General features: G+C 41.8%; 1 protein-coding gene across 3 annotated transcripts in view; it reads right to left on the reverse strand.

Moving 5' to 3' along the window:
* ITGA9 (integrin subunit alpha 9) overlaps positions 1–23,556 on the reverse strand; it is a 291,928-nt gene that overhangs the window by 134,694 nt on the left and 133,678 nt on the right. For all 3 annotated transcript variants that reach the window (XM_007057218.4, XM_043540653.1, XM_043540651.1), the window contains one exon: positions 10,487–10,636. In XM_007057218.4, coding sequence (XP_007057280.2) covers positions 10,487–10,636 — 150 coding nt within the window. The remainder of the gene's footprint in view (positions 1–10,486; positions 10,637–23,556) is intronic.

Raw genomic sequence — 23,556 nt, forward strand, 5'->3', positions numbered from 1 at the left:
CAGACACTGGTTCTAGACCTAGCAGGTCTCTGAGTGATAACCGTTGTAAAAGTATGTGTAAGCTGTTAGTCTTTTTATCTGATTTGGCTACTGTTTTCATGTCTGGCCACTCTGGAGACAGGTTCTTTTGCAAAGTTGGATCAGTCGTTCTGCGTTGTCTTCCCATCATGAGTTGTGCTGGACTACATCTATTAGCCGCTTCTGGTGTTGATCTGCTGCAGGAAGTTCTTGGCTGCCTGTATACTCTCAGCCTCTCCACTGACTTGTGGATAATGTGAAATGTTAGTAATATGATCAAAATCATATTTCATTTGGAATCATTTGAATTCTGCTGAAGTGAATTGTGGGCTATTGTCCATCACTAATTGTTCTGGAATACCGAAGTGAGCAAAAGTGTACTTAAGTTTCTCGATAGCACTGCGACATGTTATGTCTTTCAAGTACATTACTTCTACATACCTAGAAAAATAGTCCACGACTACAAGTTATGATATCCCCAGAATCTCCATAAATCTGCAGCTAGTTTCTTCCAAGGATCCTCAGGAAGAAGTATTTGAACACTGTATGGTACAGCATTGTCTCAAGTTGATTTGGATTGAATCTCTTCTCAAAAGTCCAATACCATCAAATCCTCTGTCAAGTTCTTCCATCTTTCTCACTAGGCCCATCACGGCAGCCATGAGGAGGCTGAGAAGGTTGTCTGTCTTTGATCATGTGCACTCTGAATGCAAAGGTTTTGTCCTTGTAAGAGGTTTCTGTGATGAACTAGCTCATGCTGTTCTGCATACCTCCAGGGCTAGCCCATGGGCTCAGTTTGGGGGAATGTACGGGGAGCATTACCCACCAAACAGAATGGAGGTGTGGGGTGGGGGGCGGAGGGGAGGTCATGCAGGATCACGTGCCACTTCCCCCCACCCCATTTCCGTGAGCAGTGAGCTGCCCTGCAGGGCTTGCTTTGGGAGGGGAGCTCTGTCCTTCCCACGCTGTGCCTCCCCTCTGCCCCCGGCACGTTTTGGCTTGCGGGGAGCATGACAGAGCAGCTTTTTCTCTGTGCTCCAGGCCCCTGCCTCAGCAGCTGGAAGCTGCCTCCTGTCTCCTAGTGCCTGCTTGTTGCCTGTACAATGGTGAGTCGGGGGGGGGGGGGGGGGGGGGGAAGCAGGGTAAGGAGGGTGGGGTGGGGGCAAGAAAGATGAGGCGAAAAGACAGTGGGATGGGGCAGGGGGAAGAGAAGGGGATGGGATGTGGTAGCAGACAGTGGGCAGAGGAAGGGGGAGGGGATGGGGAAGAGAAGGGGATACAGGAGTGGGCGGGGGGGAAGCAGGGCCCCAGGCATGTGGCGTCCCCTCGGCGGCAGTAGCAGCAGCCGTAGCAGGGAGGTGTCCGCAGCAGCACCAGAGCAGCGACATCGCTGCAGCAGCCGGGGCTTCCCCATTAAGCCAGCCCATCACCCCCCCCACCCCAGCACCAGCAGCCCAGGTACCCACTGCAGATGGGGAGAGAGAGCGCCAGTGAGCCAAGGCAGGGACACCAGAATGGAGGAGGGGGGCAAAGGCAGTGCGATGGGGAGAGGAGCAGAAAGGAGGCATGTCTTGGGGGGAAGAGGTGGTGCAGGGGTGGGGCCTCAGGGAGAAGGGGCAGCATGAGCTGGGGGCTCAGGAAGAAGGCATGAGGGCAGAGGCTGGGGGCGAAGCAGTGCGGCATGGGGGGCGTAGCCATGGTTCGGGCACCTGTGGACCCCCCCCCCCACACACACACACACTTTTAGGGCACTTCTGCAGCTCCTGAGCCAAGGAAACTGGCTTCAGCATGCACATGTGTGAGCATGTGTGTTTGCACATGTGCTTTACTTTCACCCCTGGGGGGGGGGCCAAGTCCAGGGACTTACCGGTACGGGGCTGGGCTGTGACCGGCTCTGGCCCCCGGAAGGGGCGGGGCTGAGGGAGGTCAGAGCCAGCGCCAGCCCACCCTGTACTGGCAAGGGCCTCCTTCCCCCTCCCCGGGGTAACAGCGGCAGCCGGGGGCTCTGGCAGCAGTTTAAAGGGCCCTGGGTGGTAGCGGCAGCTGGAGCCCTGGGCCCTTTAAATCGTCCCCAGAGCCCTGCTGCCGCTTCCCCAGGGCTCTGGCAGCAGGGCTCTGGGGATGGGGCTCTGGCTGCCACTACTGCCCCAGGCCCTTTAAATCGTCCCCGGAGCCTGCTGGAGCCCTGGGGAAGCGTCGATGGGGCTCCGGGGATGATTTAAAGGGCCCAAGGCTCGGCCACTGCTACCGCCCCGGGCCCTTTAAATCGCCACCCCAGACCCACTGCTGCTACCCCAGGGCTCCGGCAGCGGGGCTCTGGCAGCAATTTAAGGGGCCGGGGGCTCCAGCCGCTGCTGGGAGCCACAGGCCCTTTAAATTGCGCCTGGGGAAGCCGATCCACCCCGGTACGGCGCACCAGCTCTTGCCAGTACACCGTACCGGGGCGCACCGGCTTACTTTCACCCCCCTCACCCCCCAGCAATATAGCAATCAAACTATACCTATGGGCTAGCCAGAGCTGTGTCAGGTGACTTCAGCTCTGCAAGGGGTTGAAGGTGATTGTATGTCCCTTCTGAAATGACTGTAATGTCAGCTCTCGAGCCAATTTTAAAGTCAATGTCTTGCCACGAATATTCAGTTTCTCTCTCCAGGCAGGTTCTATGTCATCACAAGTGATAGATCCCAGAAACAATAGCTCTTGACTGTCTGCAATATGAGTCAACTCCCTAACTGCTTTGGTGTGGCAAACAGCTGCAAAATGTCCATATTTCATGCATTACACACTGTATGCCTCTGGCTGGACATGCATCATCTCTTGGGATATGACTTTTTCCACACCTTATACATGTAGGCTGGACTTTGCCCCTCTTAGTCTGGGAATTCTCTCTCCCTGCCTCAGGGATTATGTGCTAATGACTTTTAATACTCAAGTGTCTGTTCACAGTTTCTAAGCTAGTTTCAGGTTTTTTCAAATTGCTCCTGCCTTTTGTTCTGACTAATTCTGAGTGCTTTGCTTTCCGTATAGCTGTGGCTTGGGTTAAATTGCTCTTCAGCTGTAGTTGTTGTGAAAGGTTATCATCTGTTAACCCAGTAACCAGCCTGCCTCTGATATATTCATGTTTTGCATTCCTAAAATCAGTTTTCAGCCAATGTATGCAGAGCTCTTGTAAAACATTCAACATTTTCCCCCCGGTTCTTGAATTTTCGGGAGAAAACTGCTTTTTCATAAACCACAGTTCTCTGAAGTATAAAGTATACATCAAACATAATCAGAACCCTTTTGTGGTTATCTTTGTGGCTTGTCTTCAGTAAAGCCAAAGGATTTAAAGATATGCTCTTCTTGTTTCCCCGTAGCACAAATTAAAGATGATACCTATATCTCCCCAATTTCTTTGTGGAGTTTGATTGCAGTGTTAAGTCTGGGACAGTATTGTTTCTAGTCTGTCCATTCTGAAGGTTTCTCAAAGCTGAAATTTTCTGAGGCATTAAAGAATGGCATGTTGAAGAGATCTTGCACCCTTTGTTGCTTTCTTCCTTCTGTTTCTGTTCTTAGTTAACTCCTGCACCTCTGACTGGGGTATTTCCAGACTCCACAGCTCCTTGCTTATACTGTGATATCCCCAGCAAACAACATTCTGCCTAACCAGACCTGCTGTCTCTCGCTCCTCAGAAACAGTACATAGTGTAATTGCCACAGTTAAGTTACCACACGTCTTTCCAAAGAAGCATATTTAATTCTTAAGGTAAAATTGTAACAGAGAAAACATATTAAAAACAATAAAAGAACCTACACACGTTAATAAGGTTACCAGAGATCACCCCCTTACTCAAAACACGGGCTCTGGCCGATGAACTGTCCTTCAAACTCCACCCCCAAACTTACAGGGCCGAAGGAGGCCAAATTCCATCCAACCCTTCCCAAAGGATTGGGCCCCCCCTTAAAAATCACCTCATAAATCCTCACAGTAAAAATTTTCAGATACCCAGATAAAGTTCAGCGGATTCTTCCCACAATGCCCTGGAAAAACTGTGCAGCTCTAGGTGATTTAAATCCTGTACCCTAATACGATGAGATCATGTTTTTGTCTCCCTGCACACACACATAGTACGGCTGAGCATGAAGGCTATTGTGCTTGGTCTAGCCCTGTGGCTCCCAACCTGCGGCCCAATCAGCACAATGCTGCGGCCCATGTGACATCCTCAAGGCCATACAGGTAGTATTGGATGTGGCCCACAATGGTAAATAGGTCTAGCCCATGGCTGTTCAACCTGGGGGTCATGAACAGGCATCATGGGATCTCCAGCATGTTGCCCTTTCCATATTGATAAATGGGATGAGGGTCCAACAATGGAAAACCACTGGCCTCGCCCATCATTACAAGAGAATAAGATTACCAAAATATGCATGTCATGCGCTGCAGTCAGTGACCTCCATTAATTATTATTTACGTTCGTTAACTAATAGCAGACATTTCAAAGTTACAATAGAGCTGGACACCTGCTGTTCAAATTCAGCTCTGAACTGGAATCTTTCCCTTTTTTTCCATTCAGAAAAGAACAGGCCAATTCAATCTCAGCCAGAGCCAGTACATACTCAGGGTGGAGTCCTTTTTAGTTTTCCTGGAATGGACAGTGCCCAGGCACTGCCAGTTTAAGGTGGATACTGACCACTGAAACCCATGTCTGCAGAACAGTGGAAAGTCAGATAATTAGAGGTGGGTGGGACTGACTGCTTTAGGAATCCCACACAACCAAGGGGAAGATATTTTTAATTGAGCCAGGGGAGAGGCTCCTGGAGCAAAAGGAACCTTTGACTGAGATCTCTGCAACAATAAGAGTGGAACAGAGTTCTGCAGCCTATATAGTGAGGAAGGATGCTGAGGATATTAGCCTGGAACTCAGGTGACCAGGGCTCAAGTCCCTATTCTGCCACAGACTTCCTAGGAGACCTTGGACCAGTCACTGAGTCTCTCCATGTCTCAGTTTCCCCATCTGCAAAATGGAAACAACAGTACTCCTCGCCTACCTTGATGGGGAATTGCAAGGATAAATACATTAGCATCTGAGTGCCTCCCAATCTTATTTTATAGTAATGCAGGCCATAAAAGTACCCAATATAGATCATTCTAGTCTCAGGCATGACCTACTCTTTAGGCATTAAACAGTTTTCTTCACTACAGAAAGATATGCCAAAAACAGACAGCAAGGAAAACTTAGTCATATTGCTGAGGAGCTCCAGAGTGGCAGACATCAAATACTGTAGCTGACCAATAAAGCCACTCAGGATACTATCTGATACTGCCATTGTTTTGTCCCTAGTACAGGAAACGTTTGGGTTTTCAAAAAAAATGTCATCATTCACACAAGAGTCTCGTCTAATCCAGCTCAAAGAAAATTCCTCTCCGCCTCACCACTGAGTTTCATCACATTGTCTAATGTATTTATGTTTAACGACATTGTTCGTTTTTTAATACAAATATTTGCAAAAAATAAAGTTCTCAAATCACTTTATAAAAGGTGGGCTTTTATTAATAACCCCATTCTAGAAACGGGGAAATTAAGGCACACAGAGGTTCAGCAACTAATCCAAAGTCCCATCATGAGCAAGTGGCAAATTAGGAATAGAGTGCTGGGCCCTGGACTCCAAGTCATGTACTCTGCTACCCCCCCTATCTTCATGACTCATGAGCTGTTTTGCTTAAGACAGTTCCTGAAATCTAGAGACATTTGTGTACAAGGCATCAGCTTGGTGGTGAGAGTACAAATATGATGTATCCATTCACACTATAGCAGGTGATTTCATTACACTATCTAAAATAAACTGGGACTTAGCATACCACAACTTAATTCCTAAACGATAGAGGGGGAGATTTTTTTTCCTCCAGGGCATGGAGGTAGCAGAGGATAAGAAGGGGCAACAAGGAAGCTGGTGGAAGGAAGGGAGGCTCCTGAAGTCTTCAATGCATCAACTATGGGGGGAAACAACATTCTTTGCTTCCCCTCCCCAAATCAACCTGTCATGGATTTTATGTTTGAGAGAGAATGAATTAGCTAACCACTTCCAACCCTCGCAATTGGAATCTTCTCCATTTAATCAGCAGCCACCTGACAATTCAACAAGGTATCTAGATCTAGACCCACACACACATCTATTGCTTTTGCTACCACAACCTATATACTATACCAACCAGAGCTTTTGCTAAGCATCTATACATACAAACACACACCACACAAAGTATCTACAAGTCACCGCAAAATTAGATGTTAGCCTCTGTGCCATGCAGTCCCTTGGGCCAGCTTAATTAGATTTTACTTCATTTTGCAAAATCAGAGCCATATTTGAATCACCTACCAAATGTCCAATATAGTTCATCAGAACAGCCTCACACTTCCATGCTTTGTCAAGGGCAATTTTTAGCTAAGATTCATTTGCACAGACCCATCTGAAGTTACTACTTTTAACGACATGATGATCTTGTGTCAGGGATAGGGATGGGTGCACCCTCCAATGCAGCTCATTTAAAATCCCTCCTTGTTTTTCATGCAAATGTTTTGTAGTGCCTAGAGCTAAGGTTAGTCACTTTTAGACATAAATGTGAATGAATGAATAAATACATTTCATACAAGATACCCATCAATGTGTTCATGTAATGCCATAGCTCTGTTTAAATGATAGTCAACACATCATTCTCCCACATAGAAAAAAATAACTTATGGGACAAAAAACTTCACAAGCTTCCTCATGGGATTATGCCATCAGATTTCCATCCTTGTCACTGATGACAGTTACACACGAAGCCTCCTTTAAAGATGATTCCACAATATACCTGAATTTCAAGCAAAAGTTAATACAGCTTGAGGGGGTACTAAATGTATAGCCAAGAGACCATACTCAGCAAGATGGAGGGGGGGGTGTTATTGTACTGCCATATGGCCCCTTTCTGCATGGGCAGTGGAAGAGCTATGTGCGGACAGGCTCTTAATGTGCAGAGGAGATCATAGCCCTGAAAAATAAACAAACACCCAGTGGAGGTGACCACTTAAACTCAGCAAAAAGAACAGGAGTACTTATGGCACCTTAGAGACTAACAAATTTATTTGAGCATAAGCTTTCTTGAGCTACAGCTCACTTCATCGGAAGCTTATGCTCAAATAAATTTGTTAGTCTCTGAAGTGCCACAAGTACTCCTGTTCTTTTTGCGGATGCAGACTGACACGGCTGCTACTCTGAAACCTCTTAAACTCCCTAAATCTGATTACGTGAATACACATCTGGCTCAATACACAAATCCAGCCACAAGTGGATGTTCGCAATGACTTGGGGCACCAAACAGATCTAGCAGAAGCAAAGCAGATTTCTCAAAGATGGAAGTTTAAACCCCCCTCTCTCTCTGCTTCCAATCATATCTCCTCTACTCCACTGACTTACTACATCAGAGTCCTTTGTTTACTTTTGCCCATCTCAGTGCAAATAAATTTTTCACTTCGCTGGCAACTTGAATTATTTCAGGTGGAACTGAAAATTTTTTTAAAAAATTTCAGTAAAACAAAACATCAGAAAAAATCACTTGGAGTCAAAATGAAAATTTAAATTTAAATTTCACATTTTTATATAAAATTTTAAAAAATTTTAACAGCAATTTTGAAAAGAAAAATATGAATCCTTTTCTTTAAACAAATGTCAACATGTTTCATTGTGACATTTTGCATATTTATTTTTAGATTGAATTGAAAAAATTCAGCAAAATTGACAAGAATTCTCAACATGTATTGTCAGTGCTGCCCAATCTGCATCTTTTGCCGAAAAACACTTTGGCTAAAAAGATTTGTCCAGCTCTACTTACGCATTTATTCACAAAAATAAGTCATCAGTACTGATTAGAATACAGCAATTTACAATGTCTTTTTTAAATGACAGTAGTAATATCTTCCATTTGAAAATGTCAGTTTTGACTAGGTTGACAGAATCATGATGATTTTATTCAGGATTTTTGAAAACCAGAGGTCACTGTCCATATAGTATCTAATTACCACAGTGATTGGCACTAATATTACTTACACTTACACACACACACACCCTATTGGCCTACACTTTCGAAAGTGACTTTGGATGCTTCAGTTTTTGGGTGCCCAACTTGTTAAAGGAGCCTGATTTTCAGAAAGTGCTGAGTACGCACCTTCTGAAAATTGGAGTCTTTAATGTGTCTCAAGTTCAACTTCCAAAAGTTGAGGAACCCAAAGTCACAAGTTCCTTTGAAAAAGTAGGTCCTTTCATTAGATTAGTTTGATATTACCCTTACTATTATCCTACTTGGTTTTCAAAGATCATTTGTAACTGGGACATGATACAATTTTTTTTAAGGTTTTAGAGTAGCAGCCGTGTTAGTCTGTATTAGCAAAAAGAAAAGGAGTACTAGTGGCACCTTAGAGACTAACCAATTTATTTGAGCATAAGCTTTCGTTAATTTGGTTAATTTTTTTTAAGTTACACTGCCGTTCCTAAAGGCTATTCAGCAGGATTTGATCATTGAAACTGACATAGCAGATCTGAAACACAGCCCCATTTATCAGCTGAGATCACCCTAACTTCAAATCTTTGTCTTCCTCAATTAAGAGATCCAACATCTGGAGGGCACATGGGAAGGGACTGTTAAACTAGCTCTTTTTTCCCCATCCAAATTGCAGCAGAAAACAAGTCAGGAAAATTCTCGAAATGTTTTTTCTTTCTGTGCTTCATAATCTGTATATCTAGCTATTTTAATACTGATCTGACACTGCATCCCAGCGCCCCTGGGTTAGACCTGACCTTCTCCTGTTAAATGCAGGTTTTAAAAAAGTGTAACTTAAATAAGCGATTCAGTTTTCAGCCACGCTGTATGTGAAAGAGCTCTCTACTATGCAACTAACTCCCACTTTATATCTGCAAGAGTACAATATGCACATATTGGCCATGCAAAGCCCCTTTACAAAAATATTTCTAAACAACACTGGAGTTAATTCAATTTTTTTAAATTAACTTTTCAAAGTAAAATGCACCTATCTGAATACTGCATATCCATAAATTCAAGCGCTAAAGGCCAAATGGTAGATCAAGTCAAAACACACATTTATGTGTCACAAAGAACGTATCTTTGAATATTTTAGCTAACTTTTAGTTCAATGCCTTTTTAGTTCAATGCCAAAGTTTAGCTAACTTTTAGTTCAATGCCTTTCAACTCAGGGGCCTGCAGATTTGAGCACCATGAAAACTTCAAAAGCATATCATCATTATTATTAGTCAGAAGGAAATGTTATGCATGACAATGCATTGCTGAATATATAGTTTGTGATAAAGTTTCCAATAGGTTAAAAGCAGATCTGACAATCCATTGTTAAATGCCTAGAATGCTGAGAGGCTTCCAGATAAAACAAGTGTTTTACATTGAATTACCTGCCATTTATCATGAGAGTGTAACTCTATGAAGATGTTTTTAAAGGATCTTAGCTTTCTAAAGAAAGAGTATTTGAAAACTAAGAGGCTTCTCTTATTCCCAGTGAGGCTAATGTAAAAAGTCCGTTTGCACTGAATGGGAGAAGGATTGGGCCATACCAATATATGGCTACACGTGACTTGCTGAAGGAAGTCCCACCGTTGTCTAACCAATGCAGCATGGGTAGGGATAACAATTGTGGGGAGCAAACAGTGGCTGCCAGTGTTCTCTACACCACAGAGGCAATACGGTGCTGCTCCTCCAGCAGGTGCAGCACAGAACACACAGTCCAAGGGGAGAGAGAATACAGCAGCTTTAAGTGATCTTTGCACCTTCCCAATCCCTGGCTGCTTTGAGGGCTGAAGATCCCCCGGCATAACTTAGACAGCTCTGAAGTTGTGTCTAAATTACAGCCTCCCTGGAATCTCCTGACAGGGCTGCCACCGGCAGCCTCACTTCAGACACACCCCTCAACTCCTAGGGCTTGTTAGGGGGTTTTCAGAAAGCAGCCTTACAGCGGTCTTCTGTGCTGCCTGTGAAAAGGTGAAAATCCTCCCCTGGCAGGAACCAGGGCTTTTAGAGCCCCTTTTCACCATTCCATCTCTTTTACACAGCATGAAGGGGCCGGAATTGGGGGGGGGCGGGGTGTAAAGGATCTCACCCCCATGTTACCTAAAGTCACTCAGAGCAGGTCTACAAAACATGGTAGAGCTGCCGTGATACTAGCAAAAGAAAGAAGGAAAGACAGACCTTAGTATGGACAAATGTCTCTCCAGCAGCATACACTTACCCACCAAAACCTAAAATCTGAATTGAAGTAATGGAATGATTTCGGCAAAATGACAAGCTTTGACAACAGTAACACTTCCAGATTGGCGATCACTTCATGTGTTTAATTCTGTTGCCAATTCAGAATAGATAACACATCTCTCTCCTTTACTTGGAACAGAGTCATGGAGAAGTGGGGCGGGGAGGGGGGGGAACCATCAAGGCCTGACCTGATTTCTCTGAGCTATCTTCTTTCCCTTCTTCCAGCGGAGAATGGGCTTGAGAGCAGGTAGTTCCTTCTCTTCCTTTCCCATCACATGTTCCCCCAGACTGTATGCTGCTTCAAACACAATTGGGGATATCACATCTTTGACTCGTCTCTGTAAAAGGAAATGAACAAGAGAATTATTTGCCTGTGACCATCTCAGTAAAAGCATATGTGCACAGGTAAGTAGCAAGAAAGAGAACAGCACATTCAGAACTTATATTAAGATGATGCTGGGAAAGGTAGCTGGCATCTACAGGCAACCCATTCTTTTCATTGCCAAACATTAATTGATACATTCTACCAGAACTAGGTGGAGGATCAAAACAGTTATAGCGCCATGAAATAGGGCTTCATGGGCTAAATCCTTGTTCTACTGAAGTTTGCTACTCACTTCAATGGAATCAAAATTTGCACTTAAGAAAATACATAAATCAGGCCATTTGGGTGGAACCTAAGGACCTGACGTTAAGAATGAAACATATGGAACCAAACCATACATTTTGTGATATTCAGGGGCTTTCAGATCCAGGGCTTTGGGTCTGTGTCATCTCTATTTAAAACCTGTCAGATGCAGAGGCAGCACATCTGTAATGCTGACCCCTCCCATCAGAAAGAGAAAACTTTGTTTTGGCCATGTTGGGAAAATAAGTGGACAGACAGGGCTACAAATGTGAAGGCTTCACAAGTGCAGTGGTGGAAATTTCATCTTTCACACAATGCCCTGAAATCGACCTTAGCCTGGCAGAAACACCACCTCTGGAAAGAGAGAGAGGGGGTGATTCAATTTCCTTAACCACTGAGTTCTTGGCTTTACTACAAAAAAGACTTGCCAGTTGTATTAAACTGTGCCACACTACTTATGTTTGGAGGGGACAGCGCCTTAATATGGATTGCTTTCCCTTCGGCATTAAACCAAGGTTACCAAATTCCCGCCCCCAACCCTTGACACTACATACGGAGCCTGAATTCTGTTTTCTGTTAAAAGGTAGGATTAAAGGTTCTTTACCATACTATTTAGTATAGTTTTCGGAAACCAGACTTCTGAATATCTGTATGTAGAGAAACGGCGAACATCTCAGATTTTCATATCCAAATATTTCTCTTGAATGTTTAATTAAAATATTAGTTATGAATTTGATGCATATGAAACTGAGGAAATAAATACACTCCTTTGAGCACATGTAAGCAAAGCTTAGAGACAGGCCAAGTTTCCAGTCCTGACCAGCAAGTGGTAAGAGGTCTTTTCTGAATAGGGGCTGCCAATAATGACAAATGATGTAGCTCTGTGACGCGATTAGCTCTCCAGAGGTGAAGCGCCAGTGCGCTAACCCAGCATTCCAAGTAGCCTATTCAACATCTGTTTCAAGGCAAGCATTAGTGCTTTGCAAATCCTTTGACTGGAACCCAGAAACCTCCTAAAAATCACCTCTGAGTTTAGATTCTAGCCAAGCTCACAAAATATCAGTTCATATCCACAACCATTAGGGACCTGGGGGGATGGGCATTCATACAACCTACTCTACTGTACATCTAAACCTCCAATAAGATCTGCAATGGTTGGTCCACTACCAATCCCTACAAGTATCCCCTGCAGAGTCAGGTTACAGTAACCTAAACTGAGGCTGTAAGCTCTTTGAGGCAGGGACCATTCCTTTATTTTCTCTGTAGATCACCATGGATGCCTATGGTGCTATACTGTATACAAAATGTTAAATAATAAGACTGCCAAAACCTGCATGGCTAATGGAGTTCTAATAAATACCACATATATAATATCCCTTCAAACAATATTGCATGAACATACAGGCACACTGTATACATATGTAAGAAAGTAAAAGAAGACTATACGGAATAAATGCATATTGTAACAGCAAAACACAAATTCCCAGCCAAATCACCAGTCTTACTAAATTGTACCCAACCACCTATGTAAACATACACCAATTAACAGCACAGGTAATGAGATAAAACCTATATTTCTTCCAGCCCTACTAATACAATATGGCAAAATCAAGTTCTTAATGACTACAAAACATTAACATGAACCTTCAGGGTCCAATCCAATGCCCTTTGAAGTCACTGGAAATATTTCCGTTGACTTAAGTGGATGTTGAAGTGTGCCCTTATTGTTCATTGAGGTCTCTTTCTGCTTTCTTTCAGTGATGAAATTGTGACTTCCAGCAGCTAGATTAATTATGTGTGGATATTCCCTCAGCACAGCCCCGGGGAAATACATTTCACATACCCACTTGTCTTTAATTAAAGCTGATAGAGTGAATCCTGCCCAGCTATTAATTACACCACCTGTTCTGCTCTTTCTACTCATATTCTTACAGAGACACTAAAAAGATCTCCTAGAGGATACTTCCATTTAAAACACAGCAAGAAAGCAATTCTCTCCTCAGATTCTACATGTATTTTTCTAGGACATAACTACATAATGATGCTTTGAAAAATGTGACCAAGTATATTAGAAAGATTACTGTTCTTGGATTTAATCTCACTTTGCTCCTCCACTTTGGTACAGCTGAACATTTCATTCCTGGCACTTGAATCATACACGCATGGCACACACCCCAGGTTCCCATTAAGCCCCAAGTGATTCTGATTTCTAAAGGACACTTGGAAATTTTGATGACAGGTTCGAGGAAAATGCTCCAAAGCCCTTAAATCAAATCAGCTTCATTTTTGTTACTTTTTTAATCACTTCTGCAGCTCTACTTTCAATTATTTGTTAACAAAAGTCAGGGCCACAAGCAGCTCTGTGGCTTTACCATTTTTCACCACGACACATCTATGCTGAGAAAGTATCAAAAGGCACAGCCATTTTTGCAACTTGAAAAGCACTGCTGACAAATCACAGCCTTTAAAAAAAATCCAAAAAGTTTCAGTGGACATCAAAACCACAGTGATAAACAGGGCTTCAACGGTGTAACTGGGATTCAGAGAAGCAGCAGCAGCAGCAGAAATAACTAGGACTTCTATTTGTTGGTGTTTATTAATTTAATTTTTCAGGGTTTATTTTTGAGTTGTGTGTAGATGTCCAAAAAATGGGGGAGCTCAGTCTTTGTTTATACTGTAATGAGCAATGTATACTATAGCATGTATTACAGTATATATGGCAATGAGTAATCTCTTTGTAATGTTCCTTAGTGTGCTTTAACATAGTACTCTTTCAAACAGCACTGCATTAAAGCACACTAGGGAATGTGTTTTTGTGCACATGAGTGTATATGAACCAATTAATGCGCAACATGTCAGTGTGCTTTAGAATTCACAACCCCATATCCACATTACTGCTCCGTATAGACAAATAACCACTTTTGTTGTTTATTGGACAAACACCAATTTCATTGTTTTAAAATCAGTGGGGTTTTATCAGTGTTTATCGGTTAAAAACTTAATCGCAATCACAAGTCCTATAGTTAAAGATACTTAGCGCATACATGCACACACAAGTGGTATGTGCAAAACCACCTGGAATCCTGGGTAAATATGGATGTGGCTAGCCCATGCTGAAGCCAACACTACCGTGGTTTTACTGCTACTTGTATACAAGATAGCTAGATTAAAGCTAGCTCGGGTATGTCTACGTGACCTTCCATAATACACCATGATTGCAGTATAGACATACCCACAGTTAGACTGTAAACTTTTGGGGCCAAGGACAGTCTCTTCATTACATGTACGTACAGTGCCAAGCACAATGGGGTCCTGGCACTACTACTAATAGCTCTTCATTTCTCTGCTTACTGATACAGCACTGAATATTTAAAGCTCTATACAAAAATAATCTAGTAAACCCTAAAAACAAAGCTAGCTCACTATCATTAGCTATATTTGTGGATGGGACAAGAGAGAGGTGAACTGATTTGCCCAAGATCACACAGCAAATTCAGATTAAAAAAATCCCAAACCCCAGCTTTTACTCTTTCCTGCGAGCCTGGCTGCCTCCTCTGTGGAAATCCCCATATTTGGATAAAGAGGAGTTTCAGTTAGACTGGGTGTGGACAAGCAGTGTTCTACAGCATATTGTACGGAGCACATGGATTTATTCCTAGTACGCATTAGCTCACCGATGAGAACTTTGGACTTCAAAGAAGCAGAGCCTGGGTTTTCAAAGCATCTAGGAATGTAGCAAGGCTGCCTACGTAGTTTCAAAACAACATTATGTTACTGAAAGCTCATACTAACGAAAAGCAGACTGCTCTTTCCTCTCCCAAAACAGCTATCTCAGGGAAATATAACAATGGTGAGATAAGATCTAAAATCTGGCACTACCATATATCTCTACATTTTATTTTTTCTGGTTTAGCAGAAGAAAGCATGTGAATTACACACACACACACACACACACACACCCCTCATTTTCATAGCTGAAACTTTTGTTGGCTTCAATACATCATTTGTATGGGGAAAGTCACTAACAAGCTGGAATGCAAGTGCAGCTCGATGATCACACTGTGACTGTGAACACAGGACTTTTGATTTCAACACATTCCCCAGTAGCTGTAATTTCATTAATATATTTTTTAAAACTCCCTCTCTACGGCAGCAGGTGGTGGCTAGAAGGAATTACTCTTTCTGAGCCTTTCACATGCACAGCCTGACACCTCAGGCAGCATAAATAAAGGAACACACTCCACTTTCTGCAGAAACACTGCCTTCTATTGCATCCGCTTCCTTCTCAAAACTAAAGTCACTGCCACAAAAAGCACACATATATCGACATCCCAGACAAATCCACATGGGACAGGCCACAGTTTTATTTAAAGAACAGGATTTATACTCTCACAATCAGATAATTCATGGTAAGAGCAGTTGCCAAGGCATATATTTCCAATTTCTTTTAGCTCACTGCCACAGTACAATTAGGGGATTGTATACGAGACTAATCAATCGTCATAGCTAATCCACACTCTGTTAGACCCACTCCTCCCTAACGTGAAAGTCTTCAGCAGGAGTGCAGGAGAACATCAAATTCCATTTTTAAATTATGACCCGTGGGCTGGGGTATAAATGTACCATTATATATGCCCCCCAATCTACAAGAGGACTCCCACAACGATCAAGGATAGAATATGACTCTTATATAGTAAAAAAATAATTTTGTTAAAATTAAGTCACTTTCAGCATCACTCTGAGGGAAAAATATATTCACTGTTAGGAGCACTGCTATTTCTGCCTTTTGTTTCTCTTCCTTCCTCAAGTCCTTTCTAAGTTTCTTTCCCCTTTCCCTGTTTTTGTGATGCTCCAGGCTCTCTTCCTTCTGCATTTCCTTCCCTGAAACAACTCCCAATTTCTTCCTGTGGCCTTCAGACCTTCCCCAAACCTGTAGATCCCACTGGAATTTTTGCTTGCTCCCCGCTTCTGAAAAGTGCCCTTTTGATTTAGGTGCCTAAATAAGGACTTAAGAGCCTAATTTTAAAACACAATTCTGAAATGTTTATTTGCCTTTTATTTCTAAACAAGCACCTATTCCAGAATCTAGACACTTTTACACATTTCAAACACGCAAAACAATACTTTCAATACAAGTATAGGAAATAATGTAATGGCCATGGTATAATGTACAATGCCATTGTGTTAATGTCCACCTACCGCAGTAACCATAAATCCATAATTAACCCACATGTAACTACTATCTAAGGCCTACATTCACTTCCTCCCCAAATGCAAACCTATAAAGGCCATAGTCCACCAATTTCGTTATTCTATATAAAGAAACTAGCAATTGCATATTTTAATGAATATTTTATGAATATGCATGTTCGTATTTGCAAAAATGATATCATACTGCATAGCTCTAAAATAAAGCATTGCACTAAATATTCTCACATTACATCTGATCATTTATGATAATTTATAATGAATGATCATTACCATTCAGCCTGCCCCAAAATTCTTTATATCCAGATAAGCCTTTTTGGACGTAAGCCTGTTCCAATTACTAAATTCAGTGGAGCAAAAGAATAAATGTTTATTCCTCCTTCAAGCAGCTGGTTAAATAAAATGAATAAATGGTTAAATAACTCGGTTGCCCTTGTGAATGCAACACTCCCCATGGCTGTGTATGACCAGGGGCATGTCACTCAGTGCCAAGCCCCGTCTTAAACCCTTGGCATGTCACTCACTCCCAGGAGCTTTTACTTTGATACTTACACACATACAAGTCTCCGCTCCCCACAATCTATCCATTCCACTCTCCTGGGCCACCTCCCTTATCTACTAGCCAGTTTTCCCTCCCACTTCCAGCTGACCTATTTGATGGGAGTCTGTAACACCAGTCTAAGTGCCCTGGCCCTCTCCCTACAGTATTTTCTTTTTGAAAAATGGAATTCTAGGATGCTAGCTCCAGCTTTGTGGTATCTATACTGCTGTGCCTCCCACTCTCAGGTTCAAGAAGCCACTTAGATGCCCAGCAGAGGACACCTGAAATCAGGCCTCTCTCAAACAAATGGAAGATGTAACACAGGTTTACACACATTCCCCAGAAAAGATGTGGTCTTCATTGTTACTGTAAGCTGTTCTTTTCATATAGTGTACAGGAGACACAGGCATAGCAAGCAGAAACAAAAGACATACTGCTCCAAGGGTGAAGCAGAACTTAAAAGCCTAATATAGTAGGCTAAATCACATTTAGTGTACTTTTGGCTACTTTGTGCGTAATTAATAGCATCTGAATTCAATCAAGAGGCCTAAAGTTCCAATAATAGTCACTTCTGTTTTCTTTTAGGATCTTGTGATGCTTAACAAAGTCAAAGTACACAAACATTTCTTTGTTGCTGCACTTTAATCATAATACATACTGTAAAGAATTCTGAAGTTTAAAATAGCAAATGAAAAGTGAACTTATCAGAATCATATCCCCAAAAGCTGTTCAGAGTTGCAGTTTGGAAAAGCAGAATGCTTCCTATTCTCTTCCCAGAATGTGGAATTCTTTCACACAGATGTTTCCATCAGGGAAGCAACTCATCCTCATAAATGTGGGTATTGGCATCATTGGAAAAAAAAGGAGAAACTGAAAGAATCTTGTATTACACATACAACTGAAACCAAAGGGTAACATCATAAGCCCTGGGCCATGTCACACTTTGGAAGAAAAAGTACATGGAGAGTTGAGAAGTTCTGAGTAGAGCTGGCTGGAAAATGGAAATCCTTTCCTGTGAAAAATGTCAGGCTTGCGGTGGGGAGGGGGGGCAGGGGAGAGGGGGAGTCAGTCATCCCAAACACAGGACAAAATGGCAAAAATGCAACATTTTTCACAGGTAGGGCTTTCAAGAAAAAAATCTGATTTGGAAGAACCAAAAGAGAATTGTTTGGCTTCCCAGCTGCCCACCAGAAAGGCTCTTGTCACTTTCACCCTCTCTGGCCCCAAGGAGCTCTGGTAGCTGGAGAGTAGAGAGCCCAGGCGCTCAGCCTTCCTGCCTCCTCCCCAACTCTGGGAACTGGAGAGGCAGACAGCTGGGATGCTGGGCACTCTGTCTGGGGAGACAGAGTGTCAAGGCTCTCTGCCTTGGCAGAAGTCCAGGACAGCTTTTGTCAGTCTCACTGGCAAGAAGTTAAATTGACTAGAGCCTGCCAGGCAAGCAGCCAGGGAGGAAATTTTCAGTTTTGCAAACAAAGCATTTTTCATCAGAGTATCACTTTGATGAAAAATTTCAACCGGCTCTAGTTCTGAGTTCTAATCCCAGCTGTGTTATATAGACTTACTCCGTGAACTTGGGCAAGTCGCTTCACCCCTTTGCCTCAGATTCCCAATCAGCTAATTGGGGATGATAATTACAATAATTACATACTTCCCTCCCAGTAGAGAGGAAGAGTTAGTTATTGTTATAACATGTAAAACATTCCTAATACTTGGCAATTGCATATCACTGAAAGTTCTTAAAGCATGATCAATAAGGAGAAAACTCAGTGAGCCAAATATGCCCCAATTGTAACTCTGCTGACGTCAATGCAGGTCGATTTTGGTTTTTAGTGACTATCATGTTTTGCTAGTAGTGCATTCATTCTGACTTTTATTTTACAGTTCATTACTGAAGACTTCGTGATTAAAACCTGGTTGCCGCTCGCTTCGATGTTCCCACCTGTAATGTTCTCACTTGTAATTTCTTTGTTCCCACCTGTAATTTCTTTGAATGCCAGGTCTCTTCAGTGCCCATATTTCTTTTTAGCAAGTTTTTTGTCATCCATACCTTTTTCCCATTTTGTAGCCCACTTGGTGAGAGACTGCTTCTTTTTTTAAAAAATAAATAAGGTAGCAAGGAAAGGGCACATCTCCTGACCTCGAAGTTTTGAAACTTTTCAGTCTTTTCTGGAGAAGCTGCCTTTCAGAGCTCCAGCTGGTTTTGGTAGCAATGCCAGGTGCATTGTACAGTTTACTCTCTCGTACCTACGTAGAGCAGAGATGGGGACACAGATAGATCCTTTGTTCCGTTGGTTCTGTATGAGAGTCCGAAAAGTAATAAGCACTTGTCAAAATCAGGCCTGAACTTGAGAAAAATATAAAGGAAGAGACTCCAGGAATGAACACATAGTACAGTGATTTATTTTAAACCTTTCTTAAGCTTTCACGAATTCTAATTAGGGCCGGAAGCCTCTGTTGAGATAAGACAATTAAATCAGAATCTGCCTGTGTTAACACGTATACTTACCTTTTCAGGGGAAGTTACCACATTTAATATACTGCTAATAAAAGATTCTCTACAGACCCACCAAGCTCTCTTTATATAGTATATCTTTAATGTTGTTTAAAAATAAATAGCAAATGCTGTATTACACAGCTATTTATATTCTAACTACATATCTCTTTGTAAACTACCTTTCCTACCAAAAAACTGATGAAATATATAATCTACAGAAACAGTCCTGATTATACAAAGCCAATAATAATGAGTCTCACATCCTTGGCTCTTCAGTCATTCTGTATAATGACCGATTTGGTACATGATCAGGATGTATAATGCAAACAGTACTGTTTTCCAAAATAGCATAGCAACCTTTAGCGTTAATACACTGCCTGGTCTCTATCTTGCTCTCTGCCTATATTTATATGTATATTAAATGAGTCATTACAAATAGAGACACATATCCAGCAGGTCACTGGACTGAGATACGGTAAACTCAGTAGATTAAACCCACATGGGCCAAGCAAGATCAATCTTCCCAGTTTGCAACATGTGAAAAACGTGAGTTCATAATTTTTGGAGGCAGTCTACTTATCCAAACACTGATACTACAAATGTTCCAGAGATAGTCTGAGGTAGACAAAGATATGGTTGAAATCTGAAAAAAAAAGGCAAAAATCTAGACTGCTAGGAAACACAACTAAAGCACATAAAAAGTATTTTGAATACAGCTTTACTTTAAAATAAGACCGAGATCTGGATCCTTGACAATACCCAGCTGATGACCTCTACAACACTGCTGTGTTAAAAAGCCTCCCATCAATACTGCTTTACTGAAAACACATGTACAGGGCAAATATAAGGGTTCTGTTAAATCCCGATGTCATAAATAAAACAGCTGAATGAAAAAAAAAGTTTTACATAGCTCTGAGTCAGGAATAAGAGCCAGGAGAACAATCTACAAGACAAGAGGATATGCATGGGTGAAGACATGGCAACCATGACATCTTCACCAATCCTATTTTAATTCAGTTTAGCGGCTGACAATAAAAACCCTTAGAAATCTTATACAGAAAGCCATGTGCAAAGAAAGAGTTTATTGATGAAGCTTGTTTCTATGAAAGTAATTGAGATAAAGAGAGTTATCATCCCCCATTGGCATGCTACCAAAAGGAAGAAAGATTATTTTTTGAAATTACCACTATTGAAATGATCTACATGCAAAAATATTGCTCCTTCATTCAGCAATGGGAGTACAAAAACCTAACAAACTCTGGAATGGAGGTGAGTGGGGAGAGAGATATCATGTGTCTCTTCTTCCACTATTAAATGGAGATGGGGGATATTTGTTATCATATTTTATTTTGGTAATGGAATTTAAAAAATATATAGATAGAGGTAGATAGTACAAGGGTCTTTCTGCCGTTTATGTTTTAAAAGCCATTGCAGTTGCCCATGAGAGCTATTTCCATGCCAAATATAAACATTCAAACCCCACCTGTGTGGTACAGCTGTCCACAAAAAGATGAAATATTTTCTCTCTTTTTTTTTTTAATAATAGTTACAATTTATTATTCAATCTCCTCTCATCCGAAAATGGCTGTGCTTCCCCCACCCCCAAACTATATGCAAGGAAATCAGCTTTGGTTAGAAAATAAACCCAAAAGGTGAAATTTTTTTGAAAGTTCTGAATTATTAGATCTAAACGAATAGTAGGGAAAAAATATTCATGAACATTTCAGCAGATTAGAAATCAATTTTCATGTTCACGATGTGAAAAGTTTTGCTCACACTAAATGTGCATGGATAACAAATTTCAAGTCCGTAGCCAACGTCTACTTAGCCAACTTCCTGATTTTCCCAATTTGCCCAAGAAGAATATTTCTCTGCAGCAGATCACCATGGTGTGCCAGCAAAAGTGCTACTTTGCAACAGTGAAGCTGTGAACGGGGTTCTTATATTAGGACCGTCCCTTGGATTTTGCACAGCGTCTAAAATCAATCCTGCTTCCCTTGTTCACTGTGTGCTGATGCCCAGTAAAAGGCAGATAAAAATAGAGCAATTCTACATCATGCAACAAAGCAACAATCCGACAAAATGTTCCCCAGACTACAGAGTCAGAGCCCTGATGAATGGCTCTCATAGGGATCCAGCCACACCATCTCAACTAGGACTGGGAACACACATTCACACCACAGTGACTGTGTGCCAGTCACTGTGGTGAACGCTGACAGTAAACTAGAGACCAATCAACTGAAAACAAAATAGCCTGGGTATATACGAACTATTGTTCTACACAAGAAACTTCATAAACACAGCACAAGAACTGACCAGAGCCATGACAACAAGTGAGTAAGAGGAACTGTACGCTTACAGTCATGCCACAATTATTAATTTGTTTGTGACAATGACTGCAGTGAACAGTGATAAAAAAATTGGAGACTAGTATATTCAAAAAATAACTTTGTTAGATATATGAAAATATTGCTGTACAACAAATATAGTGCCCATGGGGAAAACCTTAGGCCAAAGACTGCAAAGCCCTAGGCCAAAGGCCCATTGCTAACCTGTTAAATGGGATTTAAAAGGTATGGGATTGGACCCTTCACACATAGAACCATGCAAAACCTCTGGACAGAGCTTTGGTACAGAGCTATAAAATTAGGCACACAAAAACCCTGCTGCAGACTACACACCCCACTTTGTTTCAATGCACTCAGAGTATTCATTTTAAACCTGTCTCCAGCCCATTGCATAGACTACTAGTGATGTTTCAGGCAAGGCCTGACCCAACTGGCCAAAAAAGGAAAAAAGTTTAAAATCTCTTCAAGTTTCCCTAAACCAGCCAACCTGGCTTCTATCTCTACAAACTACTCTCCCATCTCCAGAGAGAATCAAAAGCCCAGTGACATGATCATGACTCCCCCCTCCGTGTTAGTTGCACTCAACCAATCAAAGAAGAGAAGCAACATATCAAGTTACCCTATCATCAATAGCAGACACGGGCAGTAATCCAAATGCTCAACCCATCTATAGGCTGAAATTTGGGCGGACAAAGTATTTGAATAAATTGAGAACAATGAAGCAATTCATAAAAATTAAAGCCTGTCAGCAGACAAGGCAGCATTTGTCAGGAATTTGCTTCCTACAAACAGTTTGTTCATTTATATGAGCAAATGATAATAGGTTAAAGTGCAAACTGCCTTAAAGCCTTAACTGTAGAGATCCCACCTAGAAACTCACTATATACATACTTCAGTTCCAGAATTATGAAAGGCTGTGTTTGTAAGAAGGATGTGTTAATCTTGAGGCTGCATTTTGACCATAGTGATAAATTCATGCTGTTAAAATTGGATTGGGAAGGGAGTCTGATTGTTTAGATGTGATTTTTAGAAGGCCTGGATATTTAAAGTGTACAGCATATCCAGAACAATGATAGATCTAATCACGTCATACATAATTAAATGCTCAAAGCTAAATGAAACCTTATTAGGGGAACACAGTGCAAATATACAGTGGGCTCCTTCTATCCTCAGTGTGAGGTACTGAGCTTTGCACCTCCACTATGAACTCCTCGTTCTCTTACACTTTGGTTTAAGTGTGTGCCTGTGACTCAGGACAGTGGAGAGGAGGGCAAATCATCTAGCATTTGAAATGACATCTCTAAAGTGACAATCCTCATTCACTATTTTGTAATCTTACCTGCCAGGTAATCACGCTGGGAGGAGAAATGTAAATCAGATCAAAAGGAAATGTATCTGTAGTGCATGGTGTAGAACATTCTGCACAGATTACTACAAGGATTAGGTACTGTACATAGTTTAGTCCCTGTATACTGATCAACACCTCATCAACATTCTACACTACTACGCCTGCCTCCTTTTGACTTCCATTCTGCTTCTTCTGTTTCCTAACTGTCGCAAGAGTCACATGATCTTGTTTTTCTCACTACAGCCTCTTAATTCTATCATATGCTTCAAACCAACACAAAATCTAAATGAAAACAGAGCACTGTTAAAACAAATCAAAATACCTTTTGGAAACTTTATGAACCATCTAACATTTAAGTCCTGCAAAGCCTCAGAGTAAAATCCTGGCCGCGCTGAAGTCAAAGGAAGTTTTGCCATTGACTTCAAAAGGGTTAAGATTTTTTCTTTAGTTCGCAGGACTGCTCTCTGTACACCACAAAGGGACAATCATGAAGAGAGACATCCTGTAATATTCTCTTGCTCCAAAGTCTTATAACGGGAATAGTCAGACTGAGTTTTTGAGATGTTTGGGCTAGGAGGACATAGTATGATATGACAAAGAGCAATTGGTTCAAAAAGTTGAAGGGAACAGGAAGAATGGGTGTTCCTCAGTGGGAACAGGAGAAAAACAAAACAGCTTTCCCTTAAAATTC

Source organism: Chelonia mydas, chromosome 2 (assembly GCF_015237465.2).
Source record: "Chelonia mydas isolate rCheMyd1 chromosome 2, rCheMyd1.pri.v2, whole genome shotgun sequence".
NCBI classification, from domain to species: domain Eukaryota; kingdom Metazoa; phylum Chordata; order Testudines; family Cheloniidae; genus Chelonia; species Chelonia mydas.